General features: G+C 38.5%; 2 protein-coding genes across 4 annotated transcripts in view; both read right to left on the bottom strand.

The window, feature by feature from the left end:
• The window catches only part of MSRB3 (methionine sulfoxide reductase B3), an 85,513-nt gene extending 85,229 nt beyond the window's left edge, over positions 1-284 (bottom strand). Inside the window, exon 1 of one of the 3 annotated variants that reach the window (XM_042872973.1) lies at positions 114-284. In XM_042872973.1, the coding sequence (XP_042728907.1) occupies positions 114-284 (171 nt within the window). The remainder of the gene's footprint in view (positions 1-113) is intronic. The other 2 variants (XM_042872977.1, XM_042872975.1) reach the window with 2 other exon arrangements.
• Positions 285-457: 173 nt separating this feature from the next.
• LEMD3 (LEM domain containing 3) overlaps positions 458-22,714 on the bottom strand; it is a 48,649-nt gene continuing 26,392 nt past the window's right edge. The window contains exons 5-14 of the mRNA XM_042872406.1: positions 20,923-20,990; positions 19,665-19,744; positions 19,438-19,586; positions 17,507-17,608; positions 16,521-16,623; positions 16,096-16,274; positions 7,736-7,817; positions 3,102-3,207; positions 2,941-3,019; positions 458-2,654 (exon numbers count right to left, since the gene is read on the bottom strand). Of these exons, the coding sequence (XP_042728340.1) occupies positions 2,491-2,654; positions 2,941-3,019; positions 3,102-3,207; positions 7,736-7,817; positions 16,096-16,274; positions 16,521-16,623; positions 17,507-17,608; positions 19,438-19,586; positions 19,665-19,744; positions 20,923-20,990 (1,112 nt within the window). The 3' untranslated portion in view covers positions 458-2,490. The remainder of the gene's footprint in view (positions 2,655-2,940; positions 3,020-3,101; positions 3,208-7,735; positions 7,818-16,095; positions 16,275-16,520; positions 16,624-17,506; positions 17,609-19,437; positions 19,587-19,664; positions 19,745-20,922; positions 20,991-22,714) is intronic.

Genomic DNA, 22,714 nt, shown 5'->3' with positions numbered 1-22,714 from the left:
GGCCCCGGCTCGCTGTCCCGCCGCCCCTCCCCCGGCCGCAGCCCCCGGCCCGCCCTTCCCGCGGCGGTGCGGGGCTGGCGAGGCGGCGGTGGGAGCTGCCCGCCGGCTCCTACCTGCGGCTCCTGCGTTGGCCGCCAGCGCCAGGACGAGTGCGGAGAGGAGCGGCGGCGGCGGCGCAGCGCGCATGAGGGGAGGCCCGAGGGAGCGGCGGCCGCGGCTCCAACCCCCCCTCCGCCCTCCGCCCCCCGGGATAGCGGGGACGGGCCCGGCGCCCAGGGAGGCATGACGGGAAATTCCTGGGCACCGGCGGCCAACGCCAAATAAGAGCACGGCGCGGGCGCCCCGGCCCCGCAGCGCCGAGCTCCAGCGTGCGCCGGGCCCTGCGCGGAGCCCCCGCTGTGTCCCCGCAGCCCTCACGGGAGAGAGGCGCCCACAGATGGACGACGTCAGACGCGTGTAAAAAACCCTAATAAACCTTTAATTCGAGTCTGCTTCGCGTAGCGTCAGTTTGTACAGGACAAGGTGACAAATTACAGCAAACATCTGATTCCTCTCAAATGTTCGGTATTATACACGTCCCCCTCCCTCGTGCAGGAAGGGACACTGGTCAACTTAACAGTTTAAGGTAAAAGAAGCTGCATAATAGTACATATTACAATAATAATGTACAGTGTTTACAAGAAGTATATTTCAGAAGCAAGATGGACGCAGCTGCATCAAGAGGCGACCTTTGAAAATGCCACAACTATTTTTACATTCACTCTTGCAACGGGTCACAAGATGGGTCACTAAGGTCAGGTTAACAAGTCACTGATGCACATCGATACAACGCCATTAGTTTATATACATATATATAGTACATATACATGTATATTATACATATATGTATATAGTAAAACTCGTCGAAATCTACCAGTCCTGGCACAATTCACTTACCCATCAAAAATATGTACTCGTCCTCGGTAAGCGGAATTCTGCGTGGCTGATTATATATTATATATACTCATTCATTAGCATCTGAGACATAAAACTGAGGATTTAAAAGTTCTCGGTTAACAAACTCTCCGATAATAAACATGGTGCCCACAAAAGCACGAAGGTAAGGCACAATAGGATTTCTGTTGCAGAACAGTGTGCATCATGTTTACTTAACCATACGAAAAACGTGCATTATTTGTGCAAGTCCATGCTGCAAATCCATCGTATCTACAAAGTAAAGTGAGTTTCAGTTGTTTCTTTGGACCGGCGCGCTTCCAGTCCCAGCACGTCCCTGTGGGATATTTCCCCTTGCTACTCGGATAACATCACGGTAGGAGCGACGGGATTAAAGGAGCCAATAATCTCAGATTTGCAACTACGCTTCTCAGCAACAATTTTGCACTTCCAGGCAAATTTCTGCCAAGTTTACAAACTCACAACCACCAGATTTACCGTCAGCCGTACTTGCAGCTCATGTCAGCCAAAATTGTAGCAGGGAAGCGAGCACCTTCTAACATTTTGAAAGGAAACTGCTTCATCACTTAATCCCAAATGGTATTTTGTCACAGCCCTGGCAATAGTAGTAATAAATACAGCTTTTCACAAAATACTTTTCCAGTATCTGCCAATTGTGTCTTTATTGCTCACAAATTTGAATTTGTTACAATTGGTATCAGACCTCTCACACAAAATCATAAGGTATTTTAATATAAAACCTATAAAAGATATTTAACCTGTATCTAACACTTTAAGGTATTTGGCCTCTTGTCACGGTGCAGCCAAACCCATATAAAACATCAGGTGTTGGATAAAATAGGAAGCCTACCCACTGCTTCGATGCAGACATCCTCACAGAACAAAACCAGTTTTGCCACCACCAGCATTTACATTTATATACAAAACCCATTACATCCGCATTCAGCTCGTTTTCCCTCACGCTTATATGCAACCACTAACGCCAGATTAACTTCCCCCATACCCTAGCTGCAGAAAATTATTATTTTACGGCAAGGAAAAAAAAAAAAAAACAACTAATATTGAATGAAAAAAATATTTTTTTTTTTTTTTTTTTTTTTTTTTTAAACTTATTCACCATCAGGAACTGTAGGTCGTTTGTTACAAAATACCCACAAGATTATTTCACAGGAAACTATGGAAATACAGGAAGTCTTCTTTTCTCCATGCTTTTGTATTATCAAAAACACCTCTCGGTGCAAAAATACAGTCACCACATCTGAAAATGTTTAATGAATTCGGTATTCCACATGCAAAACTTAAATGCATTGCTTTAACGTAGCCCCGGATAACTTCCTGAAGCAATTTCTTTTTCCTGTCAGCTCAGTATTACTGCCTCACCGCTAAGTCCCTTTGGAAACAAGATTTCTGGAACGTTCCAACTTTTATTTAAATCATTAAAGTATTACATACAAAAAGCACTAAAAAAGGAAGACGGCAGCCAAACAGGAATAGTCCTGTTGCAAGTAACAGTCCTAGCAGTTGTAGAAAATCTCCTCAGGAACTTCCCTGAGAATGAGTTGTGCCTGTCCGAAGACGGAGATGTGACATAGAGTTCATGTGTTTATTTGATGGCTTTAGTGGAGTGTTGCAGGTGAGAGCCTGAGGAAAACGATGATGGTATCGATCTAGCCGCAGGTATTTTACTGTTACCAGCTTTCCTGGAAGGCAAAGAAATACAAAAACAAAAGTCCTCTAGTTTACCATTATTACATTTGGCCTCAGGATGCAGCGAGCAAACCCAAACACGTTCACTGTAATGAAATTAGTTTACCAGGTGATAAATACTAATAATGGATATTATTATGGATAATACTAAGAACACAACTTTTATATCTAACAAAAGTATCAAGATGTAATAAAACGCTTGGTCACTTAAAAGGACTCCAACCACAACCATCTTCTGCCATTTCTACCCGCATTTTGCCACGAACCCTGATTTCTTACCATCAAACCAAGAGCCATGTAATGCCTTAAAAGCCTTCCCCGCATACTCTGGAGACAGACACTTGACATATACACAACCCTGCAGTAAGAAAGAGTCTTTGTTACAGTCCAGCTGACAAGGAGAAACAACATTATTAAGTTGTTACTGGAAGGACGCTCACCTCACGTGAATTTTTGTCCACAGCAATATGAACAATTCCATCATTATCACTGCATTTCTCCAAGATTGCTTCTTGAATTGCTAAATGCCAGTGATCACCTATTTCCCTGTGCAAATAATAAAGGGTTTAATTAAGCATGTCTACTCTCAAGAAGCTACAGAAGATGACAGAGGAACAAAAGCATTAACAGCTCTAGCAGCATGACAGAACGCTAGCCTGAAGAACACAGATTCTGATTCAGTAGTTTTTATAAAGATGCATGTTTTCTCCCATCTGCATGTTCTATGCTTTGGTTTGCACTACCAAAATGTCTTAGAGTATGCCAAGTAAAATATTTTGGGATTTACCTGAAAGATATATTCAAGAGGACATTTAATGCACTCCAGCAGCTAACAGGTATTTATTTAGTCCGTAGGATCTGATTACAGTAGTTCAAAGCATAAGACTTAAGTTGCATACAGCATAATGTCAGGTCTTTAGCATCCTTTTTCTCTACAGATGTTCTCCTCTTGCACTGTGCTACTTAGACATACTCTGTACATTTTTGATTGATTACTTGAGCTGAGATCAAGAACTTGGATAAAGTACAAAACCCTATTTTAAGACGTACCTACTTGCAACTAATTTGGAATAAAAATTGAAGATTTCAGCTCCATTCATAACAGAACAATTTTTGGTTTTATGACATACAGGAATTCAAATGTGATATTTGAAAATCCCTTCAGAAAACAGGAAGTTCCCTTCGGTTGTAACATGCATGGTGATAAAGTACAAAATCCCTTAGGGCAGAATTTCCCATGAATGCACACGCATGCATGGTAACTATATCTCTTCAGAAAGGAATATCAAATTCACAGAGCTACTCAGCATCTACTGTGTCAACAGCCAGACAAAATTTAGTTACATTACTCACCTTTCTCCTCTAAGATGAAAGGCAGAAGTAAAACATTTTATACTGCTCCTGGTTAAAGAAACTACTTGGACCTATGGGCAGGCATTAAGAACATTCAGAAGTGGAATCAAGCCTGAAAAATCCACTTGCTACTGAATCAAAGTTTTTTTCTTCAAAGGAATCTCCTGACACTTTCAACCACCATTCTCCACCCCTTCAGAGTTACGTGCACAGAACTGTTTATCTGAAGGCCAGTGTAAAGTCTACTGGTACTTAGTTCATGGAAAGTAAACATCCTCCTGTCATACTGGCAGTAATCTCATTCTTGCCAGCTGAGTGGTTTCTTTAGGACCTACACAACCTTCTGGCATGTGAGACAGACTGAGTACTTCAAGCTATCAAATGGTCAAGTAAATTGGGTGCCCATGGTCTGCTTCAGAAAATTCAATCCTATGAACCAAAAGGAACAATCCACACTTTGGGTGTTGCAGCCTGTTATCACCACCTTCCTACCTGAAGCTGCAAGCAGTCAAAGTTCATCGTTCGACACCTACTTAGACAGGCTGGCTGTTGTTCCATGAAGGACAATCTTCAGCTGCTCCTCCCTCAGCAGCAGAAGAACAGGAAAAGACAACAGCATACAGACCTATGCCACTTTCCTTGTCACCTCTACCAGCAATCACAGAGCAACATTAAATGGTCAGCCTTCAGCAAGCTGAAGCAACTTCTTAGCTATTCAGACATTATTCATCACTGAAACAGCTGCTGCCTTCCCCAAACAAAGCATCGAGTTGTACTTGTCCCAGAAGGCACCCACAGAACACGCTGAGTGAGCTCCAGAAACAGAAGTTAGTAAAAACTGATTCAAATTTTGACAGACTTTTAATGAAAAAGTATTTTATTGTTAAGATTAACCAACCTTTAAATATATCACTAGAGAACACAAAATACATGTATTTTTTCTGAAGGTGCAGCAGTCTATCTGCCCCCAGGAAGATAAACCAAAGCAGAGGGAAAACAATTTTGACAGCTTTTATACACCTTTAGCCTACTTGAATGGCATCTGCACAAACAATGAGTCTGCTTTTTCAATAATACTATCAAAAGCTTTGAGCAGTTTCCCCTAAGTAAAGCCAAAATACTTGAAATCTCCACTTTCTTTCTTATTTAGGATAAAAAACAGAAAACAAGTACAATGTAAAACCCCGCAAAAATTCAAAGGTACATCCTGCTCAGACCGAAAGACAAAGTGTTTCCTTTTTACTAGCTAAAAATGGAGGGAATATACAGGTCTCTTTCCCTTTTGATAACAGCTTGAACACTATTTAGAAAATAGTAACATGCCGTGCTCAGAATGTTAGGGAGATAAAATAATTTAAAGTTACAAAATCTAGGTTTGGGTTCACTCCCTCCCAGCTCAGGACTCATGTCCAAGGGGTCAGATTTTTCTTAAAAATGCTGTTATCAGCACAAAGCCAGCTACTACAAGGAGAGATCATATTGTTCCAAGTAGGCAGTCATCTTTTCAGCTGGTCTGTTGTAAACCAAACGTTCTTTTTCCCAAACACTGCAAGTCACTCTGCAGTGCTGCACCGCAGTACTCTGAAGCGCTCATTTCCTGTTTGGAAATTTAAGTATATTATTCATATACTGTGCTTACTGTGTTTTGTAGACCTGGGACATGAAACATTAACAGCTGTCAACTAACTTGGAGTTGCTGTAATGAAACAGGCCCCTCACAAAAGGAACGACTTGCCCTTCCATGATCCTGCATGTACAGCCCATCAGCTTTCAATGTGATTCTTGCAGCAATGCAAGAAATGTTTTATGAATCCTTCTCATCACTGTTTTAGTGGCAGATGCAGATAAATTGTTTATTCAAATGATGCCAAGACTGCTATTCCCAAGGAAAATTCTGCATCTGGCATAGTAAACGCCCAGGACAGTCAAAACAAATCATAATTTTAAGTCAGCTGCTGTGGTCTGAGGGTTCACAATGTCCAGGTAAGTTTTCTGACTTTAGACAGTGGAAAGAATTACTGACTCTATCAGCACTGACAAATACAAATTAACCAGCATATTTTCCAGATGATTCTCAGATCAATACAGAAGAGCACTATTACGGATGGCTTCTTCTACCAGCTACTGGCATGCTGTTGAAGCATACTCAAGTTGTTTATAGTTAGCATACAGTAGCACGATACAAAGAACAGCTTAAAACTTACTCCTTTAAACATATTTTGCACCCTTTGCAAATGTCTCATCTGGAATCAAAAAACATTTGCAAACTTAACCACACACACAGTGGTATATTCTTTGTTTCGGCTAGTCTGAAGGCATTCAGCTCTTCCAAACTAGAATAAGAACATCGCCCTTCTTCCTCCTTTGACATGAGCAGTTGAATAAAGTATTTCTTCTTGCACAGAGGGTTTGCTGTTCATTTTTAAGTCACTCTAAGGGTGTGAAAAATGTACTCCCTTAAGCAACAGCCCTCTGCAAGACAGCTAATGGAAAAGAAGTGGGCTGGAAGGTACAAAATGAATTTGGACCAGGTATCCCTCTAGGACTATAAACCATCAGTTCAGTAATGAAAGACAACACTCAAAAGGAAAGCTCTAAAAAAGTTTTTTTCTTAAATGAATGTATTAGATAGAAGTTGCAGTATCCAAATAGCTGAATGGACACAGATGCTGGTTTATAAAACATAGCTTAACACACTTGTTGACTGGGTCAGTTCTAGAAACAAGTCTGCAACAAAGGCATCCCTATCTGAGAAGACTCTTTTCAACCAATTAACATCCCAGTTACTACTTCCATTAACAATATAACAATTAATACAGTATAGCACTAAATGTTACACTGAAGTTTCAGGAAGTGATTTCTGCACTACTGGGACCGATCATTCATAGTCTCCTTTTAGCAAGGACTGTAAGGACACTGATCTCACCCAAATTTCTCAGCAAATCTTATCTTCCATCCTCCTGTAAAAGGATCTATCAATCTGTCTGAAGAACAATGCCTACGTGTTCAGTCTTGCTGAAGCTATGAAAGAAACAACAGTGGGGGTCTCTGTCCACAACAATCACCAAGCCTTAAAGCCAACAAGAAACAATTTTTAGGGTAGTTCTCTATGCTAGGAATAACACTGTCCTCAGCTACACTAGCTAATAACTTTCTAGAATATAAGATAAGAAACTAAAATAATGAAGAATGACTAAAAGTGAAACAAAATTGAAGATATATACCTGAAGTTAACAACAACTTATGTCTACCCTCCACTATCCCCTCCATGTCACACTGCCATAAGATAGCGAATGCTTTTAATTCAGCATTTCAAATGCAAACCACATGACTTCTATCACAGTCTAAACGCTTCAGAATACTTAACCCTTGAGAAATCTGTCATCTTTTAGGATTGGGCCCAAAAGTCTTCCCCCTGTCAGTTGCTAGGATTGAACATTTACAGCATCAATTAATGGAGAAGAATAAGTCATTGCTCCAAGCAGCATGATTATATGCCACACTCTTAAATAAATGACTCAGAGACAAGAAACGAGACAACGAAGGACAGGAGACAGACACTGAAATTATGCCTTCCCATAGATGCTAAAGATAGATCTTGTACAACTGGCTTGCTTCTTTCAAGGTATACATGTTTACTCACTTCTAAACCCTTCCCAGATGACAAAAGCAGACACCTTCATATGAATACAGAAATACAGAGAGAACAGTTTTTACTTACATAACAGGGTCAAACATATTGCGAATCTTTAGACATGGCGTCAGGCTGTTTGGAGGTGAATTTCTTCTATCTAGATGAAACGCTAAAAAAATAAATTTAATAGTATTTATTGACATGCACAATATTATCTAGGTAATAATGCCATACATTAAAAACAGAATACTTTCACCCACGTATGAAAAGGCTTCACACAAATTAAGCCTCCCCAGTCTTTTACTGCACTAAGGAAAATGTACCAAACCTATTGATTATTTTTTTTTAATACAGAACTAGATGTAAACAGATAATGCATTCTCTCGTGTTCAGTCCGTTGTAAATGAAAGGAATTAAGGGCATTTAAAAATACCATACAGTTGAAAATAAAATGTTGGTATTGTCTCTGAAAAGACAGATGCTCTTAGAATCTGGATCAAGTTTTTGGAGCTGTAGGTTAACACTCAGTTTCAAATACCTAATAAATTAACATCCCTTTCCACTTCGAGGGCAGTCTGTTGTCCATTTGACTAAGAAACAGGGAGAGCCAAACACACATCTGTGTTGCAGTAACAACTGTCAAGAACGGAGCTTTTGTAAGCCTAGATGCTCTACACCTGTAATCAGAAACTTGGGAAAAAAAGAAATGAAACGCACCAAAAAACACAACAGATACAAGAAAAATGGAAATTAAAAATAACAAGCAATTCTTTCAAAGATGAGCAGGCCCATTAAATATTTACGTGGACTTCTAAAATAAGTATCCTCCTTCTAAAGTTCCTGAATTCTCCATTTGGGAGTCACAACAGAAGGTTGCATCATGAAAAAAGAAATAATGGAGCCCTTTAGATTCAGCTAAGGCAGTCCCACATCACAAGGGGCCAATGATGTGTGCAAAACAACTTCCAGCACTCAAAAGAAGTTTCACTTTGAAGATTTGGAGATGAGTAGATGCAAGAGTTTAAGGATCAAAACTCTCAACAAGACAAAATCATGTTCCAAGCTGAGGCTACTGCTTCTCCTTTTCAAAGCCTACTTTATAGATTCAAGATGCCACGTTCCAGATGTTACAAGTCCAAATTCTGGGCAGCAGTGCTTGGTACTGCTGACCTTTTAAAACAAAATCTTGCAAGTACATCCAAGACACATGAACATCACTGTTCTTCTGTAACTCATCAAAACAAAACCCTACTGTCAGTCACACAAGATACTGCACATCAAAGAAAAGCTCTAATGATGAGAAAGCAGCCTGCAGATACAGCACTAACTTAAGAAGAGAAATTTGAGGTTGAAAAGAAAAAAAAAAAAAAAAAAAGCATAGTTACGTATTATAAGTTACAAGAAGTGGCCTCTGAATCTAGAATGAAAACCACCACAAGTTCCTCAAATAATTATAACTGTTTTTATTAGAGCATAAAAGCACGCAGTCCAAGTCACCAACAACTATAACAATTGTCCAGTCTTTCTTGACAATGGATTCCTAACTATGCTGGTGACACTGCATCCATCTCTGAGCTGCCTACAGTTCAAGGACAAGTCCTTTTTCAATAGCACATGGTTTTGTAAAGTTTTTTGTCCCAGGTTTAAAATTACACAGAGGGTATACAATAAAACTTTACAGAACTAAGCAACATTGAAAAATAAAAGGACTTACCTTACTCATGTAGGTTGGCTCCAGCAGATCAAGGGAGGGTGAAATGTCACCAGCATATTGTACACTGGGGCACAAGACCATACTGGAGAAGGTGATCTGGGGTGGCCTAGTCATGGACCCGGACCTGAAAAGGCGTGGGGTTGAGGAAATTATGTGCTGATTGTTAATAGCTAGGTTTATTCAGCACACTCTTTTATTCCAGTGATAAAGAACAGTGAGATTATTTGCAGAAACTGAAGGCACGCAGGATCAACATTTCTAAAAAGCTATTTCTGAACTAAAAAAAGATAAAATACACCAGCAAGCTGTGCAACGTAACAAAATATAAAGTGCTTTTGTAATCGTCTTCACTAACGCAATCTCTGCCTGCTCCCATTCCTAATAATCTTTCAATCGAAAGCTCAAGAGGATTTCAGGTGTTTGCAAAGATGGCTTCAGTCAGAGCAGAACACCAGCACTGGTGCAGAACTGATCTGCTACCAACTTTATGTAAGCTCATAGTAGTAGAACAGATGTGCTTGGAGAAGTGTGGTACATGAGAATAAAGATAAATTCTGCTTTTTCTAGAAATGCTTTCAAGTCATTGTAAGGTAAAAGAAAAGTTTTTCAACACAGATGTAGATCCTTACGGATAAGGGAAAACCAGAACTATGGAAATCACTGAGGTACAAAATAATTGCTACCACAGTAATAAGAACTAAAATGTAATACCAGAAATTAGACCAAAAAAGAGGCTAGTGAAGAAGCAGGCAAGGAAAAAAATAAATCAGTCTGTCTCAACAACAAAATTCAAAATAGTGCAGTAAACAGATGTCTCTTGAATTTCATTCCACATCTGTAACAAATAATTTTACCCCTTCCCTACGAAACAGCAAGTTTAAATTAATAGGTAACAGAGACTTCAAATTACAGTATTGATGACTTAGAAGTTTACACTGATATGGAACATACTAACTATTTCCACAGCAGCAGAGCTCCTCAGAACATGGGCACGCGCAAGCGTTCTTGTAGGACAAGTGTAAACTCCACTTAACTAGGCATCTCAATTGCCATTTCTTTCCCTAGGTCTCAACAGTTAGGATTACAAGACGAGAGCAAAAACACAGATATGAAATGAGAAAGTGGAAGCACAGCTCTGTGTAGTAAATCACTGATAATTATTTTAGGACTTTCTTTGGGACCAGAGAGCACTTCCAAGAAAATCCAGTCACACCGTACCTCAGTCACACTGCATTTTATTACTTCAAACTGATTAAGACAGCATCATTCCACACTCAGTCGTCAACGGTCAAAAGGAAGTGTTTTCAATAACTCCTGCACCACTGTGACTGAAAGGGGTCTATGATGGAAAAGTGGCTCCTGCACAAGCTTCAAAACAAACACCAATTGTGGCACAGCTTCAATACCTCTTGATCCACTAGTGTGTTACTGCAAAAGAGATCACCCAGCATCTCCACCATGAGTTATAAAACAGCACAACAAATCTTTAGATTTGGATTCAATGCGTTTGATGAGACTGAAGACTCAGGTAACTGTATTTCTGACAAGCAGATTTATTCATGTTAAGCCACAGGTAACTAATTTATCAAGTACTAGCCTTTTGTATCAAAGCAGGAGAAAAAAGAAAATGCTCTGATGAAATTCTAAAGTTAAGCGCTGTCACGCAACACACAAGGTTTGCCAGTAGACAGAAAATACACTGAAGTCAAAATACTACTAAATGCTAATAAGAAAGGAGACTCAGGTTGACTTGGGTTTTAATAGAGTTAAGCTGCAGAAGGGATGGAAAACTAGATTGGATCAAAACTGCATTTTATCACAAGGGTATTTTCCAGTTTTCTTGCAGTACTTGTGTGAGCCTTTTCAACATGGAGAAAGGATCTTAGAAACAGGGTAGGAGAGCTATCAGTCACTCAACATAACAGATTAGCTTGCATGCTTCAGGATGAAATATCATCCCAGTCATGGTACTTCAGAGAACCTTCTTATCTTCAGAGCTTTTAAGGAACTTCAGCCACTGCTGTTAGTTTAGCTTCTTTGGAGTTCATGGTACATATTTTTCCTTACAGTTGCAGTTATTGAAGACATGACAGGACAATAGCATCTCTTCATTCAAAAGCAAGCTGAACACACTAAAAAAATATTCTTTATTCCTTTAATTAAGTTATACTCTGACCTAAACAAGATCATTTCTGAATTGACAATATCTTGTTCATTATTTTCATTGAGCTTACCTACCCACTCTTCTTTTGACAGATACGTCAACCATTTACCCAGGAGATGATACCCCAAAGTACACTAAATTTTATTCTGACACGATTAAAAAAATCCCAAACTACTGCCTTTAAAAGCACAGTCTGCATCCTGCAGCACTGAACAAAATGCCACATTTGAACTGTGGATGACTGCATAGATACAACAGAACCTAGACATCCATGCACGATCCAGGTCCCACACTTAAATTCATGGCGTCATAACACCAATAACTTACTACTACACAGTGATGAGTCAAAAGGACTTCAAGTCAAAAGGACTTCAAGTTTACGTACTAAGTACTGTGCTCTGCTACAGAGCTGTACCAGATTTCAAAATGTAATAAAATAAAGCATGGTGTTGAAATAATTCACAAGAGCCCAAACCAAAATTAATTCCGCTTCAATATGTATTGAGTTTGTTGAGGATTTACCAACCAGAAGAGAATCTAAAATAGTCTCCAGTCTGATTTATGAACACCTATCTTCAAACTTTAGAACACAAGTACAAATTTATTCTATTTATTTGTAATTCCAGAAACAAAGGCAGTGACACATACTTAATTGTTAATATCAGGAAAAAACCTTCTAATATGAAAATAGCCTGCTAGCTGGATGTACTAAAACACAGAGTCCAAACAACTTTGTTACTTCAGCAACTCCCAAGCTCTTCTGTTACAGCTGAAATATATCAACTTTTTAAATACCTTTGCTGAACTACAAACTTAAGAACCAGGAAAATAGCTGTTGAGAAAAGTGTTAACAGAACAGCTGTTAATATATTCTATGCAGTAATAAAAAGCACAGCGGGAACCCTACCAAGTAGATGTTCTATGCAACGCGAATGAGGCTAAATGGCACAGCTTAGAAGCAAAACACACCTATAGTGTGCTGAAGTCAATATTAGATACTCAAATTTTCATGGTACCAACTGGAAGCTACTGCTGAAGTTTCCTAAAACGTTTTAGAAGTTACAAATCTGTTGGAGACTTAAATGAGTATTTCATGTAGCAAAACAATACCTGAGCCATCTCAACCAAGAATTCTTCCACATGAAGAAAAAAACACACTGATCTCTGGTACAGGACAGAACATTATCAAGCTATCTATATTGAGGTCCAATCTAACAAGAAAAGCTGCGAACAAACGAGTGGTAAATAAGAAATACCAGAACTCGAGTGCCATGTTTCACAGCCTGCACTGAAGAGTACACAACAAAAGATTCAACACAGTAGCATACATAGCCTGCAGAAGCCACATTCAATTTAAATATCTGAAACTCAGTCACGACAGTATTACAGAGAATGGAACAGACAGCTGTAACATTCACCATTGCAACTTTACCTAAAGCACTCTCACATTCCCACAGGATGTCACTAGGTGGAGTGGAAAGCTCTGCAATTCTCATAAATTTACTATTCTCATCTTACTAAAATGTTGAGAAACTGAAATAACATAACATAGTTGTCACAGATTACGTTACCACTATTTCAAGACACCAACTGCAGAACCTTAAGCCTACAGTAGTGACAAAATAAAAAGGAACAATACCTCATTTCCAATGACGATTAAAAATGAGAAGCATAATGCTAAAACTAATGGCATAACTTTGTGAAGTATATTATTATATCCCAATACAACGTATCACACAGACAAGCAAGAATTGGATCCCAATACCACAAAGACCCTCATCAAGTAACATGCAAATCTCTCAAGATACTTGGCTTTACTAATGGGGGAGAATTGCTTGTTTTTGCTTTGAACTTAAAAATAGCAAAACTTAAGACTCAAGAGCTGAAGGCCTACACACACAAGCTGGGATAAAAATCAAGATGTTAGCACTCCTTTTATTCAGGCAATCAAGCCTGCTACAGTTAAGTGTGCCAGGCCACAAAGAAGCCCCTTCTGTTGGGAAAGGAAATAACCACAGTGGAAGAATCACTTTAAAACTATATCCTCTATACATAAGGAATAATAAGAATATTGTTTCTTACAAGTAAGAACATACGTTAATTTCCTTTTATTGATATAAGCCAATTACTATTTGCATTAGTGAAACTAAGACCAAAATAAGCATACTCCAGATGAACATGTTAGAGCATAGCTGCTTGACAGTAGGAATTGTTTTTGTTTGCTTAAGTGGGACCAAGAAGGGAAGAAAATCTGCTTGGTTTTTAACAAAGTTTCTTTCAACATCTAATTCAACATGCGACTCAACCTCAGCAACATCCATTTAACAAAAGCAAGCTAACTAAAAACTGGAGAAGCAGCAGCTTCCTCTTCCCTTACCAGTAAAATAAGCCACATTATCACCTGATAAACTAGGTTTCTGTAGAGTTTACATCAGCCACACCATTGAAAGAATACAACATTTCAGAAGAACAAAAGACACTCTTTAAAAGAGTCTCAAAATGTAAACTACTGAAGACTTCACGTTAAACATTTACCTTTGTCACTTACATTTTGATCAAAACAATCTCTTACATAGCAGCCCAAAATTCAAGACTTAAGGCTTGAAAACTTTTAAGTATCAATGCACAGTGAAGAAAGACATTTATGACAAAGGAAACACTACTAGGAGATTCCCCACATCTACACACTGCCAATTGAGAAAACTTCTATCCCAGCAGATTCCCCTTCAAAATAAGCATGCAGCTCTTCTTCCAAACTCTGATTTCAGGTACATGACTAATAACAAGATGTTCATGATCTAGAAGCTCTGGTTTATGGGCTGTCAGATAGAAACAACTGCATTAATTCTAACAAGTATAAGGGATATGAGAATTCAACCAACTAAAGGAGTGCTTTTTTACTGAGGGAATTACCTGATGTAGTCACCAAGCCAGTCTCAATGATATCTGAAAAGTCATGGTAATCAGGTGAAGCCTGATAACCGGAGAAAAGGAAACATCACACCCATTTCTAAGAAGGGTATAAAGGATGACCTCTGTCAGTCTCACCTCTGTACCAGGAGAGATCATGGAACACATCTTAAAAGCTACACTAAGGCACATGGATGACAGGAAGGTCATGAGAGAACCAACATGGCTTCAGCAAGGGCAAATCCTGCTTCACTAACCTAGTGCCATTTATGACGGTGTCACTGCATCAACAGACAAAGGAAGAGCCACTGACGTTATCTATCTGGACTTCAGTAAGGCCTTTGACACAGTACCACACAACATCCTTCTCTCCACATTGGAAAGATACAGATTAGATGGGTAGACTGTTCAACAGTCTACAAACTGGCTGCAGGACTGAGTCTGGAGAGTGGTGGTCAGTGGCTCAGCGTCTGGATGGAGATCAGTGACAAGTGGTCACTGGGGTCAGTGCTGGGACTGATATTCTTCAGTACCTCACTGTCAGCGTCACTGATGAAGATGAGAGCACACTCAGCTAGTTTGCTGATGACGTCAAGCTGTGGGTGCAGTCCACACCCAAGGGACAAGATGCATCCAGAGAGACCTAAACAGGCTAGAGCAGTGGGTGCATGTGAACCTCATGAGGTTCAACAAAGCCAAGTGCAAGGTTTCTCACCCGGGTTGCGGCAGCCCTCACTACCAATACAAGCTGCAGGATGAAAGGACGGTGTGCACTCCTACCAAAAAATACCCAAGGGTACTGGTGGATGGCAAGCTGGACATGAGTGAGCAATCTGTCCTCACTCAGAAACCCAACCATATCCTGGGCTGCATCAAAAGCAGTGCCAAAAAGAGGTGATCCTACCCCTTTATTCTGCACTGGTGAGGCCTCACCTGGAGTACTGCATCCAGATGTGGAATCCTCAGTACAGAAGAGGCACAGACTTGTTGGAGTACATCCAGAGGAGGGCCACAAAAATGATCAAAGGGATGGTACACCTCTCCTATAAGAACAGGCTGAGAGCTGGAGCTGTTCAGCCTGGAGAAGAGAAGGCTGTAAGGCAACCTGATAGAGGTGTTTCAATATCAAAAGGGGAGCTACAGGAAAGAAAGGGACAGACTCTTTAGCAGAGTCTGTGCTGACAGAACAAGGGGAAATGGCTTCAAGCTTAAAGAGGGTAAATTTAGGTTGGATAAGGAAAAAGTCTTTTACAGTGGGAGTGCTGAGGCACTGGAACAGGCTGCCAAGAGATGTGGTGGATGCTCCATCCCTGGACACTTTCAAGGTGAGGTTGGATCAGGCCCTGGGCAACCTCACATAACTGTGCATGTCCCTTTCATTGCAGGGCAGTTGAACAAGATGACCTTTAAAGGTCCCTTCCAACATTTTGTTTCTTTGTTTAAATTCATGGAAAGGAACAAGTAACTCAATTTGGCTGTATGCCTTTAGGGATGATAGAAAAGCTTATTCAAAGCATTCAAACTGGATAAGTAAATCAACAGAATGGGATGACAAAAATGGTGCCGACTTTGTAAAAACACTTAAAGAGATGAGAGAAATCAAGTCTTCCATTCCCAAGTGACAAAATACCATGAAACAAATTAAAACAATTGTAATACCTTGGCCTTGCCACACTTTTGACGGTATTACTAAAACTTTGTCACATGCAGCAGAAGGTTGCATCCATTTCCAAACCAAGAACTCAGCACCACCTATTCTTCGTGTCTCTGTGCGAACTCTAGGTTCATTTGCTGCTAGGAAGTCAACTGCTCTACTCCAGACTTTCCTCATTTTCCTCCTTAAAAAAAAAAAAAAGAATTACAACGTTAGCATTATAATAACCTGCACAGCTGACATCAATCACAGGAGTAAATCAAAGGAGGAATTCATGTTCATGTTTTTTCCCTACCTTCATTGATAAGAATCTCCAAGAATATTATTGTATGTAATCTACTGCTATTTAACTACAGCAACCAATTTATAATTACTGAGTCACATGCTTTATTCCATGTAACAAAATGAAGTACACACAGTGAGTACATACCTGTCCTGAGCTGGTATTAGAGAATCATGCACATGTAAAATAGGCATATAAGGCTGCAAGTCTTTATTTTCAGAACATGCCTCACTGTGACTTCTTAGAACATCTAGAACAGCATTAAAAAAAAAAAAAAAAAAAAAAAAAAAAAGGGTAATCATCTAGTACACATAAACATGAAGAAAAATATCAATTCTGGCTATGAACAGCTAGTCTGAAATCCCTTTCCAATTCCAGGAATTTGAAAAAGTTTTCAGGTTTTGGAGTTTTGGGCATTTTTAATCCTAATCTGGCTGAAAGGCAAATCAAGAAAACTAATTGTGTGCACAGTACCTCCAAGCACCCCAAAGAACTCTGCAATAAGGGAGAAAGAGTTCTCACCTGACTGCTACTTTTAATTGTTAGCAAAGATGGCCACGTTTGGAAATAAAAGTGCTTTCCCCCTACAACATCTGACTAACAAAGAAAAGTACACTGAAGTAGAAAGGCAGAATTGCAGAAGGTGAACAGGCATTCTGTTTTGGTAACACAATTTTGCTCAAGTCAACTAATTAAAAGGTTTTTTTTTTTCCTATTATAAAACAGTAAGGGCAGAAATGGTAGCTAACATTTAGGCATTTTGGATAAAGACAGCTGAAAAACAAATATGCAGAAAGCAATATCACCATATATCCAGTAAATAAACATCGTTACTTATACTGTTTACCAATGTAGATAAAATACTTCTTTGTCAATAGAAATTCATTATAGCCATGATGATGAACTACTTAAATTCAAACTTTAAGTTTTTGTTAAGGAGCTTTGAAGTGTAATTTAAGAAAAAATACAAGCAAAAAACCCCAAAGCACAAAGCAGGCCTTTTTCAGAAGACTGTAACAGCATGACAGTAACTAAACAGAAAGAAAACATAATTGAATGAAGTAAGGCCAGTAGTTTGAAAGCTTGTGCACAGGTGTACACATATATCAGATATGAAATTCAAGAAAACGTACCTATGATTTTTACCACCATATCATACATCTGCCTCGTTTCCTCCTCTTCTTTTGCCCAACGGTATTTCATGTAGTGCAAGACTCCCCAAACAATCGCTACGCCTGCATCAAGATGTTTAAATACTCTTTAAACAGTATTAGAAAATTAGTTACTTAACATGACACATTATATTTAAGAAGTTGCTTGAATTACCTAACATTTCATATTCACATTTCAAAGCTAGTGAAGTACACTGCCCTTGCTACCCATATTTTTATATTTTATTAACACAGCAACAGTAACTCTCAAGCTTTGAGCAGTAGGTTCTTTTGAGAAAATGGTTTATTGTCTAAATAATGGCCTGGTGCCCAACTACCACTATTGACATTTGAAATTTAAATTTAATTTGTGAGGACAAACAGTAAAATAATTATCTTGGAAAAATTTGAAGTCATAAAAGTTAAACTCAGTACAGAACTCGCTACGATGTTAAAATGCACAATATTCACTAATTTAAGGATAAGTCACAGACTTTAGATATATGGGTGAAAACTAACCAACTTGAACAGCAAAAGGTTAGTATTTCTTGTCATGATGTACAATGTACAACATGTTATTTTTATATTATCTTCTAGATGCCAAAACAGACAACCTAGTTAAGGCGGCCAACCATGTAGGCAGAGAACAAAAGTCTTATTTCTTCCATCTCAGACTGAGGGCACCACTACACCTACGGTCTCTTAACACGAAGAAGAACAACACACATACAAACTATAGTCATGAAGTTGGCCTTCAGGCACCAGTGATCACAAAGCAATGTTAACTGACAGAAAAAGTGACTGAGGAACACCATCACTTTAAGTCAAAACGGGTATTAATGACAACATATCCAACTTTTACGTGATGGTTAATTTCTGAAAAGGTGCTTCATGTTAATCTCAAATGTAGATGAGTTGTAACACTGCCTGTGTGTTGGCCCTGAATGTGGCAGGGGTGTTGGAGATACACGATCCTTGAGGTCCCTTCCAATCCTGGCCATTCCGTGATTCTGTGATACTAAGCAAGTTGCTCAGCATGACTGATGAGACCTGTTGTTGACCTGCACACTGAGTTCTGCCTCTATCTTCCAATCCAACCCTCATATTCATTATCAGAAAGACAGCCATCTGGGACAGCTTGCCTTGTAGTTTCTCAGAAGGCTAGTGAAGGACATTAAAAAAAAAACACTATAAAATTGTTAAGAATCTATGATATGATTCTATGATAAATGACCTCCTGAATATTTAACACGTACATGAGATGAGTCGTACATCTTCAGTTCTTTCCATGTGCCTGGTTAGAAATACTGAAACGTCTACACTCAGTTGGTCCTTCTTATTATTTTGCACCACTTTCAGTATGGATAAGAGTTACATCAACTTGAGAGTACATGAAACTTAACTAGAAAACTATCAGATTAAGTCTCACTGAAAAACTGCATACCTTTTCTATAACAGACTTATAAGTAAGAATGTTTGGTAACAACCAGGTAATTAAACTGATAGAAATGGAAATGTAACTACAGAAAAGATGATTTTCTCTAGTTCCTAGAATAACAGTGAAATAGTCTGAAAATAAAGACCAACATGTCTTTTTTCTCAAATACATCCAAATTTGCAATTTATTTATTTATTTATTTATTTATTTATTTTTTGAAACACACAAAGCATTGTTTTGGCATGGAAAAAGCCAAAGTTTGCAGAGGAGGGATCAGTATAGCTGACTACAGCAACAGATGATAGCAAATAATGCAAAAATACACGCGTGGCTCAAAAGTGTAAAGCAGACTATGTTGTAACTTACTGAAAGTCTAGGTTGTATGGCTGAATAAACACTTAGAGAGCTGCTTTCTTATTTTTATCGAGTACATAGGGAAAAATTATAATAAAAAAAACCACTTTTGACAACTTACCTAAAAGCGGTATTGATAATCTGTGAGTTACGCTAATGAACGCACGGCGAAAACGACACCTGAAAGACATCTTTGGACTGGTGGATTCCAGGTACTTCACATCCGTCACATTAGTGACATCCACGTCATTAGGGTCACTGCCAAGACACCTATTAAAACATATTGCACATTTACAAAAAAGAATACGCTCCATCAGAACACACTGCTATGAAATAAAGCTCACTTACTTTATGCCAACATCTTCCCCACTATTCAATATCCATTGTAGTGCTGTATTAAATACACTTTCATATTCTGGATCTATATTCTGTCAAAAGACAAATATGAATGAGAGACTTTCTAAATAACCAGAAGGTTACCGTGCCACAGTAAAATACAAACATTCTGTAAAAGATTAGGCAATTTGCAGCAGCAGTCAAATCTTAATCCTGAATTTTCAGGTTTTGCACAGCTTCTCATATTGGCAAAGTGATTTTGTACATGCTGTCAGCAGCTACAGCACTTGCTGATATTCCTCAAACAAAGAATTACACAAAAAGTCAAGTCACCATCACCATTTATTAACAATTCTGACCTACATGGTAAAATAAATTCAGCCACTAGGTGGTGCTCATTGAAAATCTATTCCAGAAATATAAGTAGTTACAAACCCAGCTGAAAATTGCTCCTATAAAAAGCAGCTGAGGTATTTTTTTGTTTTAAGTCATTTTCCTCAATCATCTTAGTTGATATTCTGCAAATAATCTTGTGTTTGTAGTTCAGGAACGATAGAAGGATGTAAATTCCCATGTAGTTAAGTTAGTTGATATCAGTTATTGTAGGAGGATATATACTGCAATTTGAGCAAAGACAAGTGTCCACAGTTCACCTTACAAGTCCTTTGCAGAAAAAGAAAAGCAAAACAATGGAAGTTAATACTCTATTTGAACTAGAACTGTCCAAAACAATTTTTATCTCCACCTTCTCTTTGAGTCTTACATCAAAAGAGAAGCCCCTAAGGAAAAAAAGAGGAACAGTGGCTATTTTCACTTTGAGAATAAAAAAAAAGTTTATCATCAAACACTGAAATTCAGCAAAGGAATCACATCTATAATCACAAAATGAGGCAATGTGGAGTTAAAGTTTGTATGAAAATCTGTCAGTACAAAACTTTGTGCTTAGAGCTAGAACAGTTGTTACAATAACCATCATTCTTTTGATGTAATAGAAATGCTAGCCCATTTATCATCTATCATCAGTTCTTTTCCCCTGCTGCTTTTTTCTATTTGCCGTTCCCCTCCTCCAGAATCTCCCTACCTCCTCAAATACAAATCATGAGCAGCATGCATTAAAGATGTTAATTCTAAACATTTCCAATTAACATCCTATCCTAATTCAAATGTTAGTCACTAAAATGAAACCACATGAAGACAAAAATAAGACCTTAAAATTTTTGCTTACACAGATCTCAAGTAAGAACCCACAAATAATACCAGAATTACTTACTTTCAAATATGCAGCTGCCTCCTGGACGGTAAGGTTTCTTTGAACAGAGCTGCCACATTCATGTTTCCCTGGTAAAATTAAATTTGTTTATTTTGATCATACATATTACTAATCATATAAAATAAAATCACCCACACACAATCATATGGTTTATGTAATCTACACAAGCAGGAGTAGCCAAATAATTATCTTTAAAAAAATCAGGATGAAATATAAAAAAAAAAAAAAAAGACTGTCACAGCTAATAATATGTAGAAATAACAGCAATACAACTTCATGTGATGATCAGAAAACATACTTCAATATTTATACTAAAAAAGTTAGCATAAAGATCAACCAGAAGAACGTTACCATGAGAGAGTTGCTACACCCTGACTCAACATCTCCCAGATAATTTAATTTATTTCCTCTGAAACAGGTGTAAGCTTTTATAGAGAGCATGCTAGTTCTAGTTCTATCGTATCCACAGCAGTACTTCTGCCACTATGAGGCTACCACATTATAGCTTGCTCCAAGTTACTGCAGTACTTCCTTCCCTTCCTGCAGGCACACAACACAGCAATCTGCCCCCAAACTGCTGGTTTTACCATCTTCCTAATTCTTTCAGAAATAATGCAGAAACAGCCAGGAAAAAACACACGGTCAGCTCACTGCCACATACCATCTTCTCTCTCATTTATTTTTACTAAACTGAAAGAACTCGATTTATGTTGAAAAAGATTTAGTGACAGTCATGCTAACACACAGTCTCATGCAAAAGCAAAACGTCCAACGTCAGTTTTATCCACCGCTAGGCTATTATTCCTGAAGAACTGGAAGAGAATAACAAATCATTTCTTTCTTGATCCTTCTGAAAAAAAAAATCAAAATTAAAAAAAAAACAACCAAAAAAACCCCCCCCCTTGGGTCCCTGTATCTGCACCAAAACAGCAACAAAAAAAAAAGGAAGAACAAATCCAGCCTATCACTAACTCAAGGTGAGCCTTACCCTCCTGCACCCATACCCATTAATAATTCCCAAAGCAACTGCAAAGCTAGGGAAGTTTATATTTTATACACGTGGAGATTCTTAAACTTCTGTTTAAGTCTCACCAATTATTTCAAGATGAAACTGCTCCATACTGGGCTACCTTTTAAAGGTAGCAAATGCTAGTATTAACTACCCAGATTCAGGGTAAAATGAGCAAACACTACCAGCAGTTATGGGAAATCTTCATGCCTGGCTCACAGGAGGGAGTTCCAAAGAAATAAATGTTTTTAAGAAGCAGAAGTCCTTTGCAGACTGTTTTGTTTAATATACTGCTGATATGAAAGATAGTAGTTTAGAAGTTGCTTCACTTGGTAATTAGCACACATCTTAGATTTAGTCAAAGCTCATTAGATCTGACACGATAGCAAAACTAAAGGTCACTAATGAAAAATGATAGCATTCCTGCCAAAAAATAAGTCAGCACAAGAACTGGAGCTGTAAATTATTCTAGCTTATATTTTAGGCAGACATTCTTCTTGTTCTGCATAAACTCTACTACCTGCAATGTACATTTACAGGCACCGGTGATTTCATGTTTCAAGAATGGCAGACTTGGGAGAACTATGTATCATATTCAGTCTCAACCACAAACATATTGTTTAAAACTTAGAATTTGTAGTAAAAAAAAATATCCCAATTGTCTACCTACAATCTCAGCCAGGTATTAGCTTACATAGCATTAACATGACTACTAACACTACACACACAAAAAAACCTGAATGAGCAAGACCTGAAGTTTTGAAGCATGTGAGTCACCATTTG

This window comes from Lagopus leucura, unplaced genomic scaffold (assembly GCF_019238085.1).
Source record: "Lagopus leucura isolate 7727_CA_CO unplaced genomic scaffold, USGS_WTPT01 Super-Scaffold_100008, whole genome shotgun sequence".
NCBI classification, from domain to species: domain Eukaryota; kingdom Metazoa; phylum Chordata; class Aves; order Galliformes; family Phasianidae; genus Lagopus; species Lagopus leucura.
Note: the sequence above shows the minus strand (reverse complement) of the source record. Positions and strands in the feature narration are given on the sequence as shown.